This window comes from Equus caballus, chromosome 4, assembly GCF_041296265.1.
Source record: "Equus caballus isolate H_3958 breed thoroughbred chromosome 4, TB-T2T, whole genome shotgun sequence".
NCBI lineage: Eukaryota > Metazoa > Chordata > Mammalia > Perissodactyla > Equidae > Equus > Equus caballus.
Genome location: NC_091687.1, coordinates 5,284,812 through 5,309,951, shown reverse-complemented (window position 1 = coordinate 5,309,951; position 25,140 = coordinate 5,284,812). Strand labels below are relative to the sequence as shown.

Here is a 25,140-nt window from a genome sequence, read left to right as displayed (position 1 = left end):
TTGCTGTGTAACTAAATCCCTGAGCCTTTCTTCTATGTAGCTCCTGGCTTACGACCTTTCTGATTGTGTGATTGGGTGCTTAGAAACATGGTCAGATCCTTACATTGACCTTTGTTAAGTGTTATCCTGTTAGAGTCAACCTGTCAAAGTCTTTGGGACTCATACTGTTATCCTGCTAACGATATCCCATAAAGCTTTGTGTCCTTCTCAAGTTTGATAAGCTCATATCTCCATCTGAGTCATTGCTGAGAATGTCAAACAGGACGGGGTTGAGGATAAAGCCCTGAGTTTGCCAGTTGGAAGCCTAGTAGGACAGCCTACTCATGTCTGTCACGCAAAGAGAAGTTTGGAAATGGAGCTTGGGCCGAAAACATAGACTGAAGATTGAGACTTGCGAGTCATTGGGACTTGGGAGTCAGTGAGAGGCAAAACAATGAAAGTGAATAGTGCAGAGAAGAGAGACAGTAAGAGAAGAGAAGACAAAGGTCAGAAACCTGGAAGGGGAAGAGGAGCCAGAGAAGGCAGAGATGGGGGAATCAAAGACATAGGGTAGGAACCAGGGGAGTCCAGGGTCATGGCAGCCAAGAGAGGAGATGGCGCCAAGGAGAAGGTCAAGTAAGGTTGCAGAGGAGGCAGAAGGAGTAGAAGCAAGATTAAATCCCCGTGCAACTCTGAATGGGGGTATTGGCCTTGCTTTTTTCCTTAAGCCACGTGGTGAGTAAATAGGTGTTTATCACATCATTATTTATACTTTTTTTATGGGTACTTTTTCTTTTATTGAAGATTGGCCCTGAGCTAACATCTGCTGCCAATCTTCGTCTCTTTTTTTTCCTCCCCAAAGCCCCAGTACATAGTTGTCTATCCTAGTTGTAAGTCCTTCTAGTTCTTCTATGTGGGATGCCGCCTCAGCATGGCTTGATGAGCAGTGTGTAGGTCCATGCCCAGGATCTGAACCTGCAAACCCCGGGCCGCCAAAGCAGAGCATGTGAACTTAACCACTATGCCATCAGGCCAGGCCCTATTTATACTTTTTTGAATGCAGGAAATATTCATAATAATTTTTTTTTCCTGAAAAGAGTGAATAGGTGGTATGGAAGTAGAGTGTGGGGAATAGATTATTTTTAAAATGAAATTATGGTGGTTATAAGGCAAGAGAAGGAGTAAAAGCTCATGATGTAGAGCGTGGAGGTCCTGGTCCTGAGTATATTTATAGCAAGAGGGGAAGATGCCGATGGAGAGAAGGAGCTTCAATGTGGGGGCAAAAGAAAGGAACTGATGGACTCTAAACTCTGGAGGGGCCAAAGGAGAGGAGATTAAGAACTCAGGAGGCACAAAAGCTAAAACGTGGAAGCAACTCTAGTCTCCAATGATGGATGAATGGATAAGCAAAACGCAGTACATACACGCAATGGAATATTATTCAGCCTTAAAAAAGAAGGCGATTCTGACACATGCTCCAATGTGGATGAACCTTGAGGGCATTATGCTAAGTGAAAGAAGCCAGTTACAAGAAGACAAATGCTGTCTGATTCCACTTCCATGAGATACTTAGAGTAGTCAAATTCACAGAAACAGAAGGTAGAATGATGTTGCCAGGGGCTGGGGAGCTGGCAGGATCACAGGAATGGGGAGTCATTTAAAAGAAAAAGAACTCAGGAGGAAGAGTAGTCTCTGGGACAGAAAAAGAAGAGACAGAGATGAGGGAATGAAAAAGAATGAAAACAAAGGAAAGATTTGAGGTGGACAAGAAGGAATTTGCAGTTGTCGCTGGACGAGCTTCATCTCAGCAGAGGGGCTAGTGGGGTCCACCGAGGGTCGGGGTGTGTGCAGGCTTGTGCAAAGAGGAGGGGGTTTGGAGCCATTTCTGGAATGGACATGTGAGGAACAAAGAAGGAATGAATGAAGGAGGCGCCCAGTGGCAAGGAGGGCTCGGCAGAGGTTAGTCCTATGAGGGCGTAGCAGATGCACCACCATGTTTGGGTCTTTCTCCAGCTGTGCTCAGCTACCTAAGAACAGAGAGGGAGAAAGCAGACAGGGTGTTGGTGGTGATGCTGGTCTGAGGGTTCTCAGCGTAGGGGGAAGACACCTAGGGTGCTGACAAAGCAGGAGCAGGGCAGGGCAAGAAGCTCTTTCTGACTTTATTTATGCCTGGGAGGGGGTCTCTGGAGGTGGCTCTGCTTTTGGGGACCAAATTGTGAGCCCCCCAGGAAGCATCCATCAGTGTGGAACACCTGCAATGTAAAGGGGGCTGAGGAAAGTTCTTACAGATTGATTGGTTTGGGGTGAAAGAAATCTGCAGTGCTAGCTCTCAGGGCAAGTCTAAAGGATCTTCAGGACGTTTTTACACAGTTTTCATATTGACAGTGAGATATTCTGGTTTGTATTCAGCCCTCATAGCAGGAAGTAGCCTGGGACACAGCTAGAATTTACCCACTTATTTTAACTAGACTTTGCCACAGAAGCGGCTATGTTGCAAAGATTGCAAAGCACATGCCCAGAAAACTCCCTCTGCTCTTGTGAATAGCTTTGGTCTTTATTACTCGAGAGTACATTGAGGGGGCCAGTTTCTGGAGCCCTGTAAATTTTACCAGCGTTCGGGAAGAAGGAAAAGACTGAATTTAACACGCTGAAGGGTGTTAAAAATTTATAATTCTCTGCATTGCATGACAAAGAGGATTCAGCGCCAAATTTACTGCGCCCAGGAGTGGTGTTGCTTGAATAACAGCCAAACTGGCACAGTTATCCTGACATCACAATAATGCAAAGGTGCTGGAACTACTTCTGGGAGAGCTTCAGAAAGGGAGGCCAGGCAGCTAAACGGCCTCAAGATTGCTCAAGGACTTGAGGGTTCTGAGTTCTAATTCTGGACTTCCTCTGTGACTGGATGTCTCAGTAACTGGGAGCTTCTTGGGGCACATTTATTCATCTTGTACCCTGAGATCCTGGCAGGTACGTGTGCTCCATGGATGTAACACAGGATGAACCCCCACTGGAATGGAAATTAGGTGGCCACATGGTAGTATAAAATGTCCACATTTGATAGCATCGCCTCCTGGTTTCTGCCTTATTTGGGAAAGGAAAACTATCATAGTGGTTGGAATACTGTTGAAGAAGAGCCCGCGTTCCAGAAGCAGAGAGCAGGGAGTGAACCCTGCTCCACCGCTTACTAGTCGAATAGCTTCACTGAGCTGTAGTGTCCTCATCTGTGAAATGGGGACAATATTCCACTACCTACTTCATAGATTATTGTGGGGATGAAATGAGATAATACAGGCAAAGCCCCTGGAATACAGCGAAATCACAATAATGCAAGGGAGTCGGGAGTCTCTTAGCTGTTATTATTACCTTTTTCCTCATTCTCTCAAAGGTTCGCTTTCAGCTCCCTCTTGCAGGCTGAGCCTTTCCTAAGTTTATCAAATCTGCAGGGTGTCACCGCTCATAGAGAAGCTGTGAAGAGCAGTTAATTCACAGACCCCAGCACAGCAGCACCCAGGTCCCAGTACGTCCTCAATACATGCTCACTGAAAGAATGAATGTTGGGAGAAATTTGCTCTCAACCTCTGCAAATTACGAAACATACAGATTAGTCTTCCTAAGCAAGTGAGTTAAAGATCATCACGTGTGCAATAGAATTGTTGGATCTTTAGATTTTGAAAATACAATAATTCACCAAAATTAGTGAAAGTGTCTGGGGGTCTGTCACTCTCTGATTTTACTACGCAAGAGTCTCCTGGCTAACTCAAAAATTCCCAGAGTCAGAATTGCAGATCTGGAAAGACTGTGGGTGTCAGCATTTTAAACCAATCCCCAAGGGGGTTCTGGTGCTCCCTTTAGGGTGGCCTAAAGTCTGCTGGCAAACACTAGGGGATCCTTAAAAAATGTGATGCGCACGCAGCTCAATGCAAGAATCTCTCTGTTCTTTTACTTTTAGGTTTCCCTCTTTTTCCTCCAGTGGGTGAAAGAAGCACAGGATTGGAATTACTGCAGCTTCAGTCGTAGGTTGGGCTGGGAAAATCTGGGCCCATGCAAGTTCTGGTGTTGCACAAGCCTGGACACGCTTAAAAGATTTGCTGTACAGATCAAAAGTTATTCGGACACACTACATGCCTGAAAATCATCCAGAAGGACTATTCTTTTGGTTTGTTAAGCTAGGAGCCTATCTGTTTCTCAGTCTGATGTTTCAGGAGAACTGTATTTTCTCCTTCAGGATTAAAGAAAGAAATATTCTGCAACGCCGTTATAAATAATTCAAAATCCAAGAAGGCTTAAAGTGAACCACAAGAACATGACCTGCAGGCACACTCAGTCCAAGAAGAATACGTCTAGACCAGCATTAAAAGTACATTGCTGGGAAATAAATGCCAGGTCCATCAGCCTGCAGGGGAGAATTTTCTGTGTATTTCTATGATTTTCCTAAGGAACGACGCTCCCCCAGAATCTGGACCCTACAGTGACCTCCAGCTGAGGTCATCGGTCTGTTCCATCCCGACATGGTGCTACCTGGCATCGCTCTCCCTCCGCCACTAATCTGTTGTCGTAAATGTTGCCTTGAAAGGGTCTTAAGATTCAATTATTAATCAGAACCAATTTAACAGGCTGTTGATGCCAGGAATGAAATTTTTTCAATTTGCAAAGCTGGGATAAGCTGATCGAGGAGAATGGTGCGATTTTACAGGAAATACATTAAGCCTCCCACGCCTGCCTAAAGAGCTTAGGAGGTTCAGGACAATGCAGGGAAAGGGTGTTTGGGTGGGTGCAATATCCGTCAATGGGAGAGTGACTACGAGAAATTTATAAACCACAGCAGCCTCAGCGTAGAGAAAGTTTTCTTCACCTGGAAGGAAGGGCCAATATGCTATACTCTCCTTCAAAAATCTCATTTAAAATGTAGCCCCACCAATTTTACTTAGACAAATGGTGCTACAAAATATTTTCTGCACTTAAATCTGCTTTATTCTCCTTTTCATACTAAAGCTATGGGAAGCCACAACCTTAAATTATCTTTTGAGGTGCCAGACGTCAGACAGGAGGATGATAAATGACCTAAATCATTTGCAATATGCTGGAAGTATAGGCTACCTGTGCTGAGTGTAAGAAGCTACGTTCTTGAAGATGGTCTCTCATAATTAATGGCTTGACCTCACTGCCCTGTGCACACACGAGGCCACCTAGAAAGGTGACGGGTGCTCATCGAAACGGAGGAACCTCTGTTTTATTACTTTTAGGTTGCTTCCTTTTTCTCTCCTGTGGATGAATGGGTGGTAAGATGGAAATGACCTTCAGTCACAGACTGGAACGTGCCCCCCCAGGAGCAGACTTTCCCCTCTAACACTGGAGATAACTAATGTGATCATCTCCAAGTCAGGGGAGGCCGGGCGGCATGGGCTGCATCATTTGCAGGCCCAGCACTGGATGGAAATCGTTCACAAGCAGGAAAAAGTGCCATTAAAGGTATTAAAATACAGAGCTTTTCCCTTTTTTCCTCTGGTCTCTCTCTCGCCTTGTTATGGTGTTGGTTTGTTTTTACTCCTTTTTTCCTTTTTTCTTATTGTGCTAAATTGCACATAACAAAATTTGCCGTCTTAACCGTTTTCACATTTACACAGTACACGCACATCTGGTACATTTTCAAATGTGCAGTTCAGTGGCATTAAACACGTTCCCTTTGTTGCACGACCATCACTGGGTGGTGTTTTTATTGGCTATTTAATGTCATTCTAAGTAAATAAAAGTGAAAAATTTAAATTAGTAGCATGAATTCTGCAGTTCAGTTTGACATTGTGCAACGACAGTTTTAAATGCAGACGTCAGAGCGTTTAACTCATTTGTGCAATCACTGGGATCACACAGTTCACTTTTTGTCCCTGGAGGATGCCTCGAACTGGCCAGAAAAGACAAACACAGACCCAGGAAGGTGGGAGGGAGGGAGAGAGTGCCCCCAGGCACAGTGGGCTTGAGGGAACAGGCTGGGAGCACTCCGTCTGGCAGGGGATGCGTCAGGACCCTCAAGGTACCCAGGAGCCACCCACCCTGTGTGCCCACTCAGGCCTGATGGCTGCTGGGATTCCAGTTGCTGGACTGATGCATTGTTCCCTGGCTTGCGCCAGGCCCTGGGGAATCTCCCTTTCTCACCAATGGTATCCCCAAGCCACTGCAGACAGGTGAGCCCCGGGGTATTGCAGCTTTCATACCAGGTAACTGGATCAGGAGCGGGCAGTAGGTTCACTCTTTATCCAGTTGTAGTCTGCTGCTTGATGTCCAACAGACACGTTGCAGCACTGCCAGTCCTGGGTGGCGTGGCCACTGCTAGGCCCTGCCCCAGGGGGCTGCAGGATAGGTGCACCCAACCTCGACCCTCCGCACCTGCGCCCAGGGCCTTGCCTGGGGCAGAGGGTGGCAGCGGCCACTGGGGAGGGGAGGGGGGCCTGGCAGGGCTCAGGTTGCAGGGGACAGGAGAGTGGGCCGAGAACCCAGCCCCAGGGAGTTGGGCACATGGGCTGAGGGCGGGGAGACGGAGGAGGGAGAAGGAGGCAGCGGGAAGTAGGCCCCCTGAGCTGTCCCCAAGCCTCCCCACCCGCTGCATGCTCCAATGCACCATGGTCCCGTCAGACTTCACTCACAAAACGCAGCTGCAAGACTGGAACTGCAGAGCATTACTCCCCAAGTGCGAGGCCCTTCTGAGCTGGGACCCTGCAGGACTGCACTGGTCCTGCGCTCATGGAGCTGGCCCTGGGTGCAGGAGCAGAGGACAGGTAGGCAAGAGGAAAGCCAGTGCTTCGGTCAGCAGGGCCAGCCCTGCCCAACCCCACTCCCAGCCAGGGCCCTTCCCATCTGGGAACACCTCTGTGTGAAGAGTAGGCTTGTTCTCCCCTCTTTACCATCACCCTCCTTTCAGCATCGCCCTTTTTTCTTCCCCTCCCCCCTTTCCTCCGACTCTGGATTTTAAGCACAGTGCTTTGACCTGACCCCACTGCTGGGGGCAGCAGGCTGCGCTCCACCCAGACTCAGAGTTAAGTTTAAAACTCTAAACTCGACAGCGTTTGTGGCTTCTCTATGGATCGTCATTTTGCTGCTCTTCCCTTTCTTGCTTCCCTTCTCTCTCCCGCTGTCTGAGGGAGGGGAGATGGGAGATCCGTCTTTTGATTACGCTTTACAGTAAATTAAGGTGGCAGTTCCTGCCTGGCAGAATGCGTGTGGCATCAGCAGTTAATGCTGGTGAGGCTCTGAGCTCCTGGGGGGCGGGGCGGGGGGACCGGCTTTTCAGGACTCTGGGAGGCCCAACAAGAAGACAGGAGAGAGAGGGAGAAAAGCTGGAGAAAGTCACAGAAACAGAAAACATGGGAAAGGAGACATGAGGAAATGGATAAGGGGAAGAAGAGTGAAGGAGGGAGAGAAGGAAGGAGGGAGGAAAGGAAGGAGGAAGGGAGGCAAGGAGGGAGGGAGGGAAGGAGGGAGGGAGGGAGGGAGGGAAGGAAGAAGGGAGGGAGGCAAGGAGGGGGGAGGGAAGGAGGGAGGGAGGGAAGGAGGGAGGGAGGGAGGGAGGGAAGGAAGAAGGGAGGGAGGCACGGAGGGGGGGAGGGAAGGAGGGAGGGGAGGGAAGGAGGGAGGGGAGAGAAGGAGGGGGGAGGGAAGGAGGGAGGGAGGGAAGGAGGGAGGGAGGGAAGGAGGGAGGGGAGAGAAGGAGGAGGGAAGGAGGGAGGGGAGAGAAGGAGGGGGGAGGGAAGGAGGGAGGGAGGGAAGGAGGGAGGGAGGGAAGGAGGGAGGGGAGAGAAGGAGGGGGGAGAGAAGGAGGGAGGGAGGGAAGGAGGGGGGAGGGAAGGAGGGGGGAGGGAAGGAGGGGGAGGGAAGGAGGGAGGGGAGGGAAGGAGGGAGGGAGGCAAGGAGGGAGGGGAGAGAAGGAGGGAGGGAGGGAAGGAGGGAGGGAGAGAAGGAGGGAGGGAGGGAAGGAGGGAGGGAGAGAAGAAAGGAGGGAAGGAAGGAGTGAGGGGGGGGAAGGGAGCCAGCTTTAGCCTGCTCTACCGTCCTGATCTGGAAAGAACAGAGACTTGACCCGACAAGGCTACCGCCCCCAAGCACACAGTATGTGCAGTACTGGAGCCTAGACAAGGATCGAGAGTCTTAGGTGGTGACAAGGATTGTCAGCACCAAGTTTCTTCTCTGCTCCTGTCAGATTCTTGAAAACTGTGCCTGCGTATTCGTCTTCTCAGAGCACACCCCCGTGAAGCGCCCCGTGAAGGTGTGGGTGCTCTGGAGAGAACTGGAGGGGGTGAAATGGGACAGAAGAACAATGGCAAATCCCTCTGGAGCTTCCAGCAGGGCCCAGAGTTGGTTGAGGAGAGCTGGGTCTTTTCATTCACAAGACTCTTCACAAACACAAACTCTATTTTTCAAGAATGATTGGCGCAGAGGCCGCAGGAGCCAAGTATACGCATTACCTCAAGTTCTAAAAACCCTTTCTTCCTAGATTATAACCAACTAGCCTCTTGGGTCCCATTGGGAAAGCACCACTGACTCTCTCATTGTTTGAGAAGGAAGAAGAAAGGGTACCTTGCTATCTGATGGCCTCAGCCTAGAGATGATGTGGAGCTTCTTGGTTGAGCCTGGCCACTGCCTCAGAGATCCAGCCTCTCAAGAAGTCACAGGCTTCCTGTTTCTCTCAGTAATTAACATCTCTTTCCAGAGGAAGATTTCACTTTCTGACGCTACTGAGATTTCCCTCACAGTGGCAGCAAAACTAACCTGGAGTCCTCTGATAGACTTATTGAGATCTCTTTCATGGCTGCTGAGATATGAGAACACTATTTATCCCTAATTCAAGAGAGAAAACTAAACTGCACGAGCGAAGATGGTCCTGTTCTTTCCAGAGCAGAATTTCTCAAAATGGTGGCCTGTGGATCCCTCACATCAGAATTACATGGAATGATGGTTTAAAATTCAGATTTCTGCAGAACTATGGAATCTCTGTGGTGAGAGGGCAGTACCTGCATTTTAAATAAGCCAAGACTTTGCAATCCTGTACACAGTACTGACATTTGAGAAGCCATGTTTGGAGCAGTGGTTCTCCAACTCAATTGAGCCTCAGAATCAGCTGGAAGGCTGATAAAACACAGACGGCTGGGCCCCACTTTCAGAGTGTCTGATCCAGGAGGTCTGGGGTGGGGCCTGAGAATCTGCATTTCTAACAAGTTCCTGGGTGATGGCTGATGCTGCTGGTCCCAGGACCACACTTTGAGAGCCACTGGGTTAGAACAATTAACATATTTGGCCTTGTGCTGGTCAGGCGTGACCTGCCTACTGTTCTCAGGAAGCCCTGAGGAGCAGAGTGCTGGAGGCCTTGCCGTCTGTCCCTCTGGGAGGTGAATGTCTGGGGAAGCAGTGCAGGGCCAGGCTGGTCACTGCAGGGACCTCAGGGAGCAGATGGTGTGTGCGTCTGTCAGATAACCGGGCATCTGGTGTCTGGCTCTTCAGACTCAGGAGCTCAGTTTGGTTTCAGGTAAAAATGGGGTTATAGGTCTGTTCTAGGGCAAGCCGTGAGGGACTGGCCAAATCTAGTACTTCCAGTGGATCCCGAAACTAAGCTGGAATACTGGAAGCACGAAAAAAGGCGGAGCTCTCATCACCATAGGCAACAGCCCGCTGGGCATGTTCACATGGCGAAGGCCACCGGCCTCCAGGCTGATCTTTCGGGGGTCTCAGGACACAGATGCGCCCTTTCTTCCATCTTGAAAGGATTTCTGGCCAAGGCCTCCACAGACCACCCTGGACATGCTTGGCTGGTGTGCCGGGGCAGCCTACAAAGACCTCCCGGTGTCTCTGTCTCAGCTCCTCCCCTCCTTCTTCAGACACATGCAGTTACCCACATGGCCACGAGAGGTCTCAGCAGGACAATGATTATCCCAGGAAGGGACAGGAAGGACCCGGAAGAAGCCTGAAAAGTGGTCACCAACTCCCACTGGTTGACTTGTTGCTTCGGGGGCTGTCCCGCAAAGGGAAAACGAAGCTGAGGAGCTCATGACCTCTGCCTGCCTGTCCAGCATGCTCAACGTGATGACTCAGTGTGATGCCTGGTCCTGTGGGGCTGCCCAAGAATGCCGTTTTCCTCCTCAGATGGTGCTACACTTGTCAGGAGAAGGAATGTTAACAACAGGGCCATGATGGTTGCCAAGAAGGGACCTGCAGGCCCCCACCATAATTTCCAACAGCTGCTCCCTCAAATGACATGGTTGATTGGCATTTTTCAATCTTATGTGACGTGCCAGGCAGATGCAGCTCCAGAAGTCCTCCAGCACAACCCTTCCAGCCAGATTTGTTGCCTCTAACTCCCCTCTCCACTAAAATTCTGACGCTGAAGTTCTTAACGAGACTTTCTGAGGCTCTTTGTGGGGCTACGCCTTGTCCAGCAGCCTTAGAATCTCAGATATGCACAGGAAATTACCCACTGCTGTGTCTCTCCCCACCCCGCCGTATCTGTTCTGTCTTTCCCACCCAACTTCGAGTCAGCGGCAGGTCCAGGGAAGACGGCTGCAGACCAGATGGGCTATTTTGGAAAAAGTTGCATGTTAAGCCAAGCTGGATATATGGAAACCAAAATGGGCCAAACTGTTAAATCAAGTGAGGATTTTTCGCTTTATAAAAAAGACTAATCATAAAAATGCCATGGATTTACCATAGAGAAAGCAAGCTCTGTTAAAATGACATTGAATGCTTCTATATTTCTGTATTTCTACAATTTTATGTAAACAAGGGGTGCATCTCAAAACTTCGCTGGAAGCTGGCACGTGTGGGTCTCTACTCTTGCCTTGTTGGCTTTCAAATTATTCTCGGACGGCCTCAGAGACGTCCCTGGCGCCGTGAACTCAGTGAGCAATACACCGAAAGGAGAGAATGTAACCTGTTCACCCCGTGAGTCTCTTTAAGTTCCAGAGCTCTAATCAGTGGCATCTTGGAAAGGAGGGAAGTAGATAGACACCAGCTGGATGACCCCAAATTGCAGAAATCGGCATATCTGTGATGACCACCTCTGGAGTTTGCCACATCCAGCTCAGCTCATAGGTCTGTGTAAGGGGAGCAGGCCACTGGCTTCTCATCTGCACCTTCTCCCCCTGCCCGTGTCCTTCTTCAGTTAATAACATAGTCTCACAGGGCTCTCGCTCCTGTAGGCTGGCCCATTTGCGCAGCCCAACTCTAACTTTTTCCTTAATCCTGTAGTGGGAAAGGAATCCTGCTGGGAGGAAGCTGCATGAAAACAGCCTGAGGTGAGTGTGCAAACTGAGCATCACTTACTTTTTGAAACCAGCTGTTCTCAAACTCATTTTACAGATGAGGACCCCGAAGCCCAGAGAGGCTCAGTAACTTTCCCAAGCTCACCCAGCTATTTAGTGGCAGAGCCAGGACTGGGACCCAGCCCCGTTTCCTAGGATGTAGGCTCCTTCACTTTCAAGCACTTTTCAAAAGCTTTCCTGGCCGTGTACGGGGTTGTCTCCCATTTCTCTCTGGGGGAGATGCTATGATGGAAAGAGGAGGACTGAGTTTTAATCCAGGCTCTGCCCCATCTTGGACAAGTGGCTTTCCCTCCCGAGGCCTCAGTCATCCTCTATGAATTCAGGGGTTAGGAGTGAAGGGTCTTTCCGTCTCACAGGGCTCTCGCTCCTGTAGGCTGGCCCATTTGCGCAGCCCAACTCTAACTTTTTCCTTAATCCTGTAGTGGGAAAGGAATCCTGCTGGGAGGAAGCTGCATGAAAACAGCCTGAGGTGAGTGTGCAAACTGAGCTCTTCTTCAGCTCCAGAATTCTGCGCCCGTCTAAACGATGGGGTTGGGGGGTCTCTACACCGCACGGGGTGGAGTGGTGTTCAGCCCCATCTCATGGGAGCCCCTTCAATTTTGAATTCTTGGCATCTCTGACAAGTAACTTGGAAAGTTTCCTCCTAATTCCCACTCAACACACACTGGAATCTTCAGTGACATTGCAGTTCCAACCCTAAAACCACGGCCAGGTGGGCAAGGCTGTCCTGTAAGACAGGCTCCTATTTTAAATGTCCCTGGGATACTCTTCATGAGGCACAAATTCATCCTCCCCAATTGGTTTACTCTGTAAATCTGGTTGATCATGTACTGAATTCACTCAAAGTGGAAATACAATTTATGTAGATTCAAGGAACACCAAAAGGGATTGTGTGTGTATGTGTGTACGTGTGTACAATGAAGGGCCGATATAGCCCATATTTGGCTTAAAATCCATGATCCTTCCTCCTTCATTATCACGGGTTTGTTCAATATATGAATGTGTGTCCATCACATATATTATGTACAGAGAAAATAATAAATAAACGAGAAGATTAGCGTTTCTCTCCACGGCTTATTTTAGCCTCGTTATACGGCACAACGGTATTTATTTTCACACAGCATCCACTCCTACAAAGACTCACAGAGCAATCATCAGGCTAGGCTGGTGGCCGCAGAAGAACACCACACAGCAAAGGCGTGCTCTCGGTGACCACAGCCTGCATGGAGAGGCCCGCACGTGTGGCGTAGTATGTTGCTGTGAGAACGTGGACACATGCCTAGAATTTTAAAAGCTGACACTCTAAAGGGCTCATTGTCAGAGAACTATAACCAAACGCATTCTCCAGGAGTCCCCAGCTCCTCCCGGGGGAGGCACCAGGCTGACAGCTGCAGGTGCACTGGCTCTTCCCCACGTGCCAGGGATTGCGGGCGAGAGAAGCACAAATACAAAATCAGGAACAAAGACATCCGATCTACGGCTTAAAAGTGGCAGTTCATGCGGCCCAAGCGCCAAGCGGCGGAAGCGGGAGTGAGAACAGCGGAGAAAACATGCGGGGACGGTAGGCGGAAGCGCACAAGACACAGCTGGGGCCACGGGCGCCATGCTCACACTTACATGGTGTGGTCTCACACTACCTTAGTTTGCTTTAAGCATTTCCATCATCTGAGAGTTTGGGAGGGAAAAACAGAATGGTTAAAGGTAAAATAAATTAAGAGCTCGCACTTTATTTTTAAAGGTTAATAGTAACAACGTCATTTCTGGTATTTCCATTCACAATGCGCAGAGACAGGTGTGGGGACTCACGGCGACGAGAAGCAGAGTCTGAGAGCCAGACTCTGGTTTCACTTCTTGGTTCTGCCACCTGCTAGGTGTGACCCTGGGCAAGTGTCTTAGGTTTTGGTGCCTCAGTTTCCTCATCTGTAAAATGGATCTAACAGTAGCACTATCTCATAAGACTGCGGTGAGGTCGGAATGAATTAATAATGTGAAATACTCAGAACAGTGCCGTTCAATACTAAGCATGATGCCAGTCTTAGATATCATCGTTGTTGATATATTTATCTTTGGCTTCCTTGGGCAATACCACCCGGACTAGATGATCAAAAGTTTACAGAAAGCCAAGGACTCGAAAAGAATTTCAGATGCTCCATAAGAAAAATAATAGAAAACATTCAGGAGGAAAAGACGAAGTTAGAAATGCACAGGTCGAGTAGTAGTTTCACGTGTTGCTATAAATCTTTGAGGGCATCATTTCAAATTCAGAGCAGCTTTTAAAGAAAGATAAACAGAAATCAACTGCACACACACAGATGGAACCCTGAGGCCTGGTGCATGCTGGACAACTCAAGGCTATGCACACTTCCCCAGGTAACACCCTTTGGATTGAAGGCATCTTACATTTTCTAACCCACTTCCATCCAGTGCCTCTCCCAGAGAATTGCGTAACAGTGCCAGTGTGAGAATGGGGCTGGGTCATGAGTACCAAGCAGTTTACCAAGTCATGCAGGAGGACCCACTTCTCTCCTCCATTCTTCCCAGAACCATTCCATCAGCTTTGACTCACTTGGCAGGAGATTGTGGTCAAGCAGGAAAGAAGGAGACTTTGGCCCTCTTTTTACTTCTCTCTTTTGGTTGTTACCTGCCTGCGTCGCTTCTTACTCATCACTGCCTGAGCCAGTTTCCAAGGTGGAAGCTCTCGGCCTCTGCTCTGTCATCCTCAGTCTGCTCTGCTCTTTCTCACTGTCTCAAAGGCGTGGAGGATTGTGTTGGCCCTCTTTGGGACATGAGCATTGGAACAAGCAATTTGATTATTAACGTTGGGTGGTAAAAGCATCATTTCAAGTGAAAAATTAAAAGCAAATTGGAAGTCTTCAGCTGGTAGACTATAGAAGGAAAGAATGACAAGGAACACATCAGTGTGCGTTTAGTAGCCTAGCCTAACGGACCTTTGCCAGAAAGCATAAGTCATAGGCTGCTCCCCTCCTGAAACACAGACACCACAATGGCGGTCAGCTTCCAGCTGGGCGCACTCTATCACCAAACCAAGCAGCATACATGTTTGTGTGTGTGTATCTTGATACTCTGAGAAGGCCTGTGCTTTGAGCAGCTTTAACCTGGATAATATTCTTGTGTGCAAATGTACCCTAGAGGTGAATTCTCCAGCTGCCAGTCGGGCTGCAAGCTCCCAAAGGCTGAGCATGGGCTTTTCTTTCTCGGGCAGCCTCTCCCTATGTCGAGTCCAGCATGCCCCCCACTGCAGGAGCGAGTTAGGGCTGCCGGTGGTCACAGCTTCATCTGTCTGGCCGGGAAGCTGGCTTCTAAAAGACACAGTCTTAGATCTTTCCCGATCACAGGTACTGTTTCAAGGACGTAGATTACAGTGCTTGGGCTCTGGAACGCAGTCACCTTGATCTGCTCGACACCTTTCTGAAGGGCTGCTATTTATGTCATCGGAAGGTTGCTCAGGCGAAAGTGCAAACGGGAGAAAGGGCCAGAGGACACTGAGGATTTCCAACCAGAAAAAGTAGGTCTATTCTAAGGAATTGACGTTTGCAGAAACGGAGACATTTAAACAGAACTATTAAGCAATTAGCCAAATTATAAGCGGGATAGGAAATATGAGACGGTTTCAAAGGGAATCATTTCAAATTAAGTCATTCTCCTCCTTCGGAGGGCTTTCGTTCCACACTGTCCAGAAGGGTGTTATTTTAACAGAAGAGATAGAGGCAGTCACATTTTTTTTGTTGATGAGATAAGCAATGCCATGTCGCCTGGAGGGTCAATGAGCCTATCAGGCCACAGGACCACATATGGGGGGCTGGAGCCCTTGAGGCAGCGAAGACAGCCATGGCATCATCATCCTGGACAGCGTTTTAGTAAAGAGTTCAGTGGCAGCACCTTCTAAGTTCTGCTCTGGGTCCCAGGGTCCAATCCCTCGCTAGTACAGATATTCCCAGGTGTAAGTTGTCAGCGTAAATTTCAGTGAGTAGCCCATGGAGGAAAAAGGCGGAAAGAATGGGTTCCATCACTAAATGAGGGGCTGATGCCTGAGAAATCTTTGGAGTATTTGGATGTTCTGTGCTCTGTCTTAGCTACCTAGTCAGGTCTCAAGGCAAACCTCTTCCGGATCCCTCTGACCCCTGAGAATTAACCCACAGACCATAGATATCATATTCCAGTCAAGGCTGAGGCAATGGGACATACCTTATGTGTATCTTTCCATAGAGCGGGAGATGATTCCTTAGAGAAAATGAATAACATCACCCCTCCCAAAAGGAAGCTGTGGCTTGGCGGTTCTGTGCACAAGTGTGTGCAGCATGCTTCTCTCTGTGCTACAGACACGACAGGCCCTGTGCCGTCACTGCTTGCATTGGGCCCCTTTGACTGTTCAGGGGCTCACTAAATACACGAGTCACTCTTATGGTAGTAGGTCAAGTAACAGGCCAAGATTCCACTCATTAAATAATTTTATCCATAATACTCAAAACATAAAGTCAGACATAGCTCTTCTGTTTCCATCTGATTTACTCACACTCGAGTGAACAACTGTCTCATTCATTTGGAACTTTATGGAAACCACCCAAAACGTCCCTCTGAGTAAGTATTTCTTTTATATCTGGATAATTGTCACTACGCCCTGGGAGTTTAGGTTTGATAGTTTAATTTCCCACTTCCTGGGTGGTAGCTGATAATAGATGGAACGCTGAGTGTTGACTGATTTTTTCCTTCAATGCATCACCTCCTGGGCCTTCGGTGCTCACTGGCACAAGGAAGCGATGAAAAGAATGGAAATGAAATAGAGGCCTAGGGAAAATGAATTTTAGTTGAGAAGCCTTTCAGAGAAGAAATACAAGACGGCGCTGTAATTTATTGTTAGAATCAAAGACATCTAGGCTGGACGTGACCTTGGTAGTTAGCCATCTAGTCCACTGCTTCATTTGACAGGTGAGGAAATGGAGGCTCCGAGAGGACAAGAGACACAGTCTGCTGGGGACAGTCAGGGTCAGTGTGGACCTCCTGAGTCATGATCCAGGATGACCACACCACGCTGCTTCCCGTTTTCAACTGAAGAGTGAAGTTTTCAAGCCATGACATCCATCAGGGAATATAACATGAGTAACACGCCCTGTCTGTGCTCTGAGTCTAGAAAAGTTTCATCGAGCCAAGGGCAAATTTAGGAAACCGCTGTAACTCCTCCCATAAGAATCAAGTGGTGTCTGTGGTCTGCCTCCAGGTCACTGATCCCCAAATCTGAATAAACTATGGACCCCTTTAAAGGAACATAATTGGCTAAGACCTATGATGGGTTTTCTTAACCAGCCTTTGAGAAACATTTACTTAGCAAAGCTAAAATCTCATTCTTTGAACATGACTTTCAATTGAGAATTCTCACTCAAAAAAGACAAGTTTGTCTTTATGATTAGTAAAACGAAAGCACAAAACTTAAATGTCCTTATTAAACCCGAAGATCCCCATCCCCCACAAGAATACGTCCTTGAAATCCAATTTAAGAGACATTGTCCTAGCTCAGAATTCGCCTCTGCTGTCTTCTCTGGGCCAGTTAACGAACTTCCCCTTCAGATTCCACCTCCACTTCTTTTTTTTTTTTAAAGATTTTATTTTTTTTTCCTTTTTCTCCCCAAAGCCCCCCAGTACATAGTTGTATATTTTTCGTTGTGAGTCCTTCTAGTTGTGGCATGTGGGACGCCGCCTCAGCCTGACTCGATGAGCAGTGTCATGTCCGCGCCCAGGATTCGAACCAACGAAACACTGGGCTGCCTGCAGTGGAGCGCGCGAACTTAACCACTCGGCCACAGGGCCAGCCCCATGACCACCTCCACTTCTTCAGTAGCTACTTCTTTTGTACAGAATGGATTTTTTAAGTTCACTTTCTTGCAATGGAGCCTGTGTGTCCTGTATTCCTGTTACCTTGTCACCCTGTCTCTCTCTGAATCCTGGTCACTTTGTGATTTCCCTAATATTTGCTTTAGAGAAAAATTCAGCATAATGCTGCCTTTGTGGAACGGTATTATTAGTGAAAATGCTAGTTTTCTAAAATGGAAGACATAGAGGTTTCCGATTTGCCATCGAAGCGGCATTGGCCACTGTCTGGATTTCAGGAATGGAGTTCCACCAGTTAAAATGCACTTTCAACACCTCAGCTGGCCTTGTACGGTAGCTAAGGTCCCTGTTTTACAATCTTACCAATTTAACATTGACATCCTGTCCTCCCTCTGGGGTGACAGGTGGCTAAAAACACATTTAGAATTTCCTCTGAGGGGGAATGTCTCTTTCCTTGACACTCTCTCTCCGCTCCGTGTCTCACAGATGATGAGGGATTTGCCAGGGAGCTCCCCTTGGGAATGTCTCTTTCCTGCCCATCTGCTTTCATCTACTTCTGGGTCAGAATCCTCTTTTTTGTTAAGAATTCTTGCCCCAATGGAAATGTAAGCATGCTAGAATTTCTTCTTGGCTCTTCGAGTGTCGCTCTTGTTGCTTTGAATTTTATGGAAAGTGATTTTTAAAAAAAATGTACTTGGTCCTAGTTCTACATTAGTTAAAAAAATGGAAGGATGTTTCTCCATACTTGCCCGTTCCAATATGGTAGCCACTAGCCACATGGGGCTACTTAAATTTAAATTAATAAAAATGAAATACAATAAAAATGTAGTTCCTCAGTCTCACTGGCCATATTTCAAGTGCTCAGAAGACACGAGTGTGGGGCGCTGTATTGGACAGGGCAAGTGTAGACATCTCCATCATTGTTCTGCGGGATGGCGCTGCGCTATAACATTTACTGTGCTTTAAGAAAATTTGAATGTAAGCAGCGTACTACGCTCTAGAAGTCAGATTCTGAGAAAGACACAACGAAACATAAATGTGTAAGCCATCTTCAGTCAACACCCATCTGGAAAGTGCTGAGGATAATTATTTAACAAACAGTACAGTTGGAAGTCTGGGTGTCTTTATGTTCAAGCTGGCCACATGAAGCCTCATCATTTAATTGAGACTGTAAGATCAGACTTCATTTAAATGAAAAGATAGAACTGACTTTCACTAAAGCGGTGGTTCTTCTTGGTGGAACTGTGCATGTGGGGCAGGGGTGGTGGAAACACATCAGAAACTCCTATGGACGTGTCTCAAACTCGACATGCCCTCCCCTCCCCCCAGAGCATTAGGGTTCGCTGGCACAGCGGAGGTGCTGCAGGTGGAACTTCTGTCGTGCGAAAAAGCTCCTCAGGTGGTCCTCATGAGTCTTCTCCACCCCTATCCCTCTAGTTGGGAACCACTGCTCCAAAAAATGGCTAAACTGGTTGGGGAGATGTGCCTAATTGCAGAATGGCAAGGACCTCTTAGTCGGTTAAGTGCATAAATGCTTATATAGGCACTTATATCAGTCAGGGTTCTCTAGAGAAGCAGAGCCAATAGGAGAGAGAGAGATATAAGATCTATATAGGTGGGAGATACATATCATAGAAGATATATATACATAGGAGACATATGTTATAGAAGGTATATATACATATATGGGAGACATATATATAGGAGATATATATATACATATAGAAGATATATATAAGAGAGATATATATAAATAGGAGATATATATATTTAGAGAGAGAGCTATATATAGGAGATACATATTAGTTCACACAATTATGGAAGCTGAGAAATCCCATGATCTGCTGTCTGCAAGCTCCACACCCAGGAAAGCCTGTGGTGTAATTCAGTCCAAGAGCAAAGGTCTAAGAACCAGGGGAGCTGATGGGGTAAGTCCCAGTCTGAGCCCTAAGGCCCGAGGACCAGGAGTGCTGATGGCCAAGGGCAGGAGGAGCTGGATGTCCCAGCTCAAGCAAGAGGGCGAACTCACCCTTCCTCCACCTTTTTATTACATTCAGGCCCTCACGGAAAGGGTGATGCCCACTTGCATTGGTAAGGGCATCTTCTTTACTCAGTCTACGGATTCAAATGCTAGTCTAGTCCAAAAACACCCTCACAGACACACCCAGAAATACTGTTTTACCAGCTCTCTGGGCATCTCTTAGCTCGGTCAAGTTGATTCATAACATTAACCATCACATAGGTAAAGTTCTCATTTCTGAGGCTGGCCTCGTGGACAATTCTGCACGAGGTCTGAGTCGAGGGGGTAAGCCTTCTGGTTAGCAAGGCTAGGTTGCTTCTCCAAACACTGAAGACAAGTTAGCAGAGCATTAGACATTTACTCATCAAGAATCACGGACTGAGCCTCTAACAGTGTCTGTCAAACACCTTGAAATGCATTGCGGAACGTGGTAAAGTGAGTAAGTGACGGCACCGGAGTGTGGCAGCTGAATTCCTGAGGGGCTCTGGAGTCAGCCTGGGTTAAATCTGGTACGCTCTAGCTGCGTCCTCGGCAAATTACATAACTCCTCCAAGGTTAAGGTTCCTGCATTGAATTGGGGACAATGCGAGCACTTACTTCCCGGGGTCATTGTGAGGATTGAATGATATAAGGTGCAGAGCAAACATTCAGTGAAATTTAGTGACCACAGTTATTATACAAGAGGATATAGTTTAGTGAGGAAGGTCAGCTCACTCAAGCTGTGCTCCCCTCACTGCAGAGACGGCTAGTCCAACTGATAACGAAATGGTGCCAAAGAAGTCAAAGCTAGAGGTTTAATCCCCATGTGGCCCCATCAGCTGCGGGCTAGATCGGACGCTCCTGCCTTTAGCTGCCATCTCAGAAACGTGGGCCACTAGGAAGTCAGGATGATGGTATACGGACAGTCAAATGTGAGAGCTGAGAATGACTCAAGATGGAGTCAGGCCAACTTCTGTTCTCCAGGGATGAAGAGACCAAAGTTCAGAGTCAGAGTACTTTCCACACTTTAAACACAACCCACTGGTGGCAGAGCTGAGGTCAGAACCTGGGGGCCCTGATTTCTCGCCCAGTGTTGGTTGTTTACATGCTGGTAGTTTCTAATGGAATGGAAATCTTCATCACCGTGAAATATTAGGAAAGATGCTTATCTTACTATCATTAGACTGTGGGATTATTTCCAAATACATTTACATTAGCTCCAGAACCCAGACACCACGCTGGGTACAATTTTCATTTGTCTGCAGAGGTAAATGACATCCCAGGAGACACAGTTCCTAGAAGGGAAACTCTGCCAACTCACAATCTATAATACCTGAGCGTCCTTGGGGTCTAGTCTGTCGTACATCCCAAAAGCTAACATAGCTTATGACTGCTCAGCAAGGGTAATCGTCAATTCTTTCTCGAATATTGCAATGACTAGGAGAGCACAGTAAACTCAAGGAAGCCAGGAGGCCGGAAGGTAGGACCCAATCTTCATGTTCGATGGGACGTTGGAAGCCTGTCAGCTGGCTTTTGGCCCTAAGTCTTCCTTCTGTCCACCTCCCATTTGTGCAAGTGTTTGTCCCTACTGGACAATGGCACCTACCACACCTTATCTGCCATCTGGATTTGCCATCTTGGTCCCTGTTGCCCAGCCAGACCCCACTGATGTCTAAATGGGTGATTTCAGGAGGCAAATGAGATACAGAATATTTAAGGTCAGCAGGCAAAAGCACTGATGATGTCCAAGGGCATCCAGGAGGTACAGAAGAGAGAGAGGTCAGGATTCAGAAGGAGCTTGAGGCTGGGCTCTGATGGGATCAGAGACAGGAAAGTCCTCCTGAGGATTTAGTTATTCTAACCATCTGGTCTGACCTTTGCATCAAGTGGAATTACTAAACAGAAAGATCCTAAGACAAGGTAGTGAGCCATGACAGGAAAAGAGCTTTCTGAGGTGGATGAAAAGTATTCCAAATGAGAAATAACAGAGTAAAAGAAATGCTTTAGGACTCCATTTGCTGGGTTAAATATGTTTTACAGGAGTATTACTCTGTGACACGTTCGGACAGAATGAGCATTGGTTATGAAGAAAATTCTCTCCTCCGATGTATGCACTCAAGCCCTGTGAATTAAAGACACTGAATGTGTAGCCAGGAGCAAAATTTGGTCCTCCTTAGTTACCAGTTTTCTTTATGTTCAGTGGAGGATGTAATGCTATGGGTATTAATATTGCCCAACGGAATGATGGACAAACCAACTTTAGCTTTTCTACCATAAAGGGCCAATGACAATTACATCTAAACCTCCAAATGGTCATGTCTATCTTCTGTGCCAAGCTCTTTCACTGGAGCGGAAAGTAACAAAGAACGACACTGATTTCTGTAAGTTACATTCCATTTCAAAGGGTTCTCACTGTTCCAGCTTGACTTTCACCAATATACAGTGAAATGGAAAAGAGGAGAAGCAAGGCGGCTGGAAAAATTCATATAGTACACATCGTTAGTCCCCACGTAACTGAAGGGCCACTTGGGGTGAGGGACTGAGTGTCTACTGTAGGACAGGCATTTCCTTACGTTGTCTGGTCCATTTCCACAACGTCTTTGAAGGCAGTCTGATTAATCCTCCTTTTATAGATGAGGGCAGTGAGTCTAAAAGACCTTAGTCTCTTACCCAAAGTCACTGATGAGGGAGCAGTAGTGTGGGTGAAGTGGGGAGTCAAATTCAGGTCCAGCTGCTTTGAAGACTACACTCTATCCCCATCCCGCGTGTGTCCTACTGCATTGGAAGCATCTTTTTCTGATGTATTAAGATGTTCTCTGAGACATTACCTCTAATCGTCACGATCTTTCTATGAGGCAGGAAAGTCCCTGCTGCCACTTTATCTTTCAAATGAGAAAACTGTGCCTCCAGAGCGTCTCGGAGAATCTGGAAGCCTTATTGTGGTGTCTGGTGGTTTGGCGTGAGTAGGGTACACGTGGGGACTGCAAGTGACAAAGGGACATGGGGAGGACACGCTGGAGGAGCGGGGCTGCAGGTCACTCTCCCACCCTGACAGCGTACCACCCTCTATTTTCTCTCTGATACGGGATGTGGTTATGCCCAGGTTGATATATATAGCTCCAGGCTCCGAATGTTGCTCCTTGCTTGGTCTTCTAAAATTTTTTGTTTTTCCTTCAAAAGAAACCAACTCAGTTTTTCTTAAGGAAAAATGCTTTCAAGTACAGGGAAGTTTTGAGAGCATGACTGCTTTCTCTCCGAAGCTCTCTTCCCATAAGTTGGAACTGCCAGAACTGAATTTTCTAGCAGTCAGGGGAACGAAAAACCACATAGACTGCACTTTCATCCGAACCCTTTTTGGTTAATTTCAGTATTGTCATTATGGATGGATAATGTGTGTTGTTTATTAGGAATAAAAGTAAAGCTTGATGACATACTACTTTGATTAAGATAACTCAGTGTAGATAAGGATATAATTTTTAATTTGTGAAGGTGAGCATGGCAGCACGGTGAAATGGTTACTTTCTAGCTATGAATATGTTATGAGTTATAGGAGAAAAGTTGCCAAAAGAATACTCTCTTGTTCTTTCTAGTCCCTTTCCAAGGTAGTTGCCATGTCCTTTTTGCCCAGTCAGGTCACTCATGAGAGTGAAAGTGGGCGCTATGAATAATTATGTCAGGCCAGTAGGTGTAAACCTGGCCTGTCCCGTTAAACCAGGATGGACACTCATCCCATCCAAAGGGGGCCGCTTTTCCTTCTGTATATTCCACGAACAGCCCAGCAATCCATGACTTAAAGGGCACATGACCTTGAACATTCCCCACTGCAGAAGTGGGGCTTTTTATTTTTTGTTACTCTCTTCCTTCACTTTTTCTCCATTCCTGCTGACCTCCGAGGGTGGGCAAGCCTGGCCAAGGACCTTGGTCAGTGAGGGTGGCACTCCTTGGAGGCTCTGGGTGGAGGTGCTCTGTCCTCCAGGAACGAGGGCTGGGACTCAGTCCTGGGACGAGCAGCCTGGGCCCCACAAGCATGGGCTTTGGGAGTCAGTGTGTTTTGGAGATGCTTCACTCCTTCCTACTTACGCCATCCATCTGACTGACCCCTTCAGCTGCTCTGGCCTGGAGAGCCCCCGCTCAACAGCTCTGTGGTTGGAGAACAGGAGGGCAGGCTGGCTGTGGTCTCCTGAGCCCTGGTGACCTCACCCTTGGGAAGGGCTGTCAGGCCAGTATGCCCTGGGCGCAGGTCCTGGAGCCCAGGACGCTACTCCTTTGCTGGAAGGGTGTCTGAGCATCCCGGTCTCTTGGTTTCACAAGAGGGCAGAAGAGGGGGCTAGATTTGAGTCACTGAGTTCTCTGCTTGCTGGGGCAAGGGCTCTCCCCTCCCCATGGTATAACGCTGTCCCCTTGACCTTTTTGCCTGCTAATTCGGTGAGCCAGCAGCACCCTGGGGAGTTTAAGGTGGTGGGGACAGAGACTCAGGGGCCCTGCCTCTCTGCTCTGAGGGCACCAGAGCCCAGGAAGGTCGCTTGCGTGTCTGAGGCCATCCCATAGGAGGCGGCCTGGGGCTGTCTCAGAGCCCCTGCTGGAAGGGTCCCCCGGGCTGACGTACAAGCCAGGTGGAGAGGACGGAGCTGCAAGAGTGTCTAAAAGTAGGGAACTGACGGCTTTCTGTTTCCCCTTGGGTTGCCCCCGCTAGGTCGCTACGTTCTGCTGTGGGAGCCATAGCTAAAGAGAGGTCTAGTTCAGAGGAATGTTCAGGACTTCTGACAATGCTGTCTGACTTGAAGGCCCTGGGTGCTTGGTCTGGGCCTAAGACGGCCTGATAAGCACAGGACAGTGTCCTTCAAACATACAAATGGCTGTGGTCTGGAAGGGGTTCACCCCCTCTGTGAGGTCCCCAAAGGGTAGGGAGGCCTCTGAGAGATGGACCATGACCCAAAGATGGGAGAGGCCTTCTGAGGGGTCGGCACAGTGTGCTGGGCCAAGCATTTCCAAAATAGCTTTGAGAATAAAGGAAATAACAATAGCTATTATTCATTGAACATTCTCCATTTGCTAGGTGCTTTATATTCCATAAGAGAGACTGCTTATTAGGTACTCACTGTTTACTCTCCCCTTTTGCCTTAATTCCCTATATTCTTGGGGGTGGCAATGTGTCGCACTAAAATCCTAAATTTCTCAGTCTCCCTTGAAGTAGGTATGGACGATGGGCTATAAATAGAAGTTGTTGGGTGGAGCATTTAGAGAAACTCTTTAAAGACTCAGCTGGGAGGCAGGCTTCTTTTTGTCCTTCCCTCTTCTTCCTTCTTCCTGTCTGAAATGCAAACGTGATGGCTGGGGCTGTAGCAACCATCTTATGATCATGAGGTCATCTGGAGGCTAGAAGCCACAAGCTAAAGATAATTCAGCAAAATAAAGAAGGAAACTGGGACATTCTTGATGTTACGGTGCCCCCTTGCCAGTCCTGAACTGCTACCACTAGAATTCATAGAATATGAAGGAAAATCAACCTCTACCAGGCTCAAGGCACTGTTATTTGGGTTTTCTGTTATATGCAGCTGACTTAACCCTGAAACACACAGGATTTCCTTTAACCCTCACAATAATTCCGGATGATGGGTCTTCTTATATCCATTTTATACATAGGGAAATGGAGGCTCCCAGAGGTTAAATAACTCTCTCAAGGTCACACAACCAGAACACAGTAGAGCTGCAATTCAATGCTGGGTCAACCTGACCCCAAGTTCATCACCTTTCCAAGCTGTTTCTCTTTTCACAGAGTAGTTAGCGTGTGACGGCAAATTCTGTACCCCTCCATCGCACGGATGCCTCTTGCTCTCTGACTATGCTCTAGTCCATGAGGCTCACTGTTGCTATGCTTGACCCATGCCAACCTGAGTAGGGGAGGGAAGCAAGCACTTGTATCCTTCCTACCTCAGTCCCAATTCTTTCTATCCCCCTCCCACCTTAAAGCATGCCCTCTCTGTCTCTCACTCATCCGTGTCTGCCTGGAATGGA

At 47.8% G+C, this 25,140-nt stretch overlaps 1 protein-coding gene across 3 annotated transcripts in view; it reads right to left on the bottom strand.

Moving 5' to 3' along the window:
• LHFPL3 (LHFPL tetraspan subfamily member 3) overlaps positions 1-25,140 on the bottom strand; it is a 483,666-nt gene that overhangs the window by 34,508 nt on the left and 424,018 nt on the right. The window contains exon 3 of one of the 3 annotated variants that reach the window (XM_023640148.2): positions 12,920-12,947. The exons of 1 other annotated variant lie outside the window; for it this stretch is intronic. In XM_023640148.2, coding sequence (XP_023495916.1) covers positions 12,931-12,947 — 17 coding nt within the window. In that variant the 3' untranslated portion in view covers positions 12,920-12,930. Of the gene's footprint in view, positions 1-12,899; positions 12,948-25,140 lie in introns of all 3 variants that reach the window. One more of the 3 variants, XM_001489278.6, reaches the window with a different exon arrangement.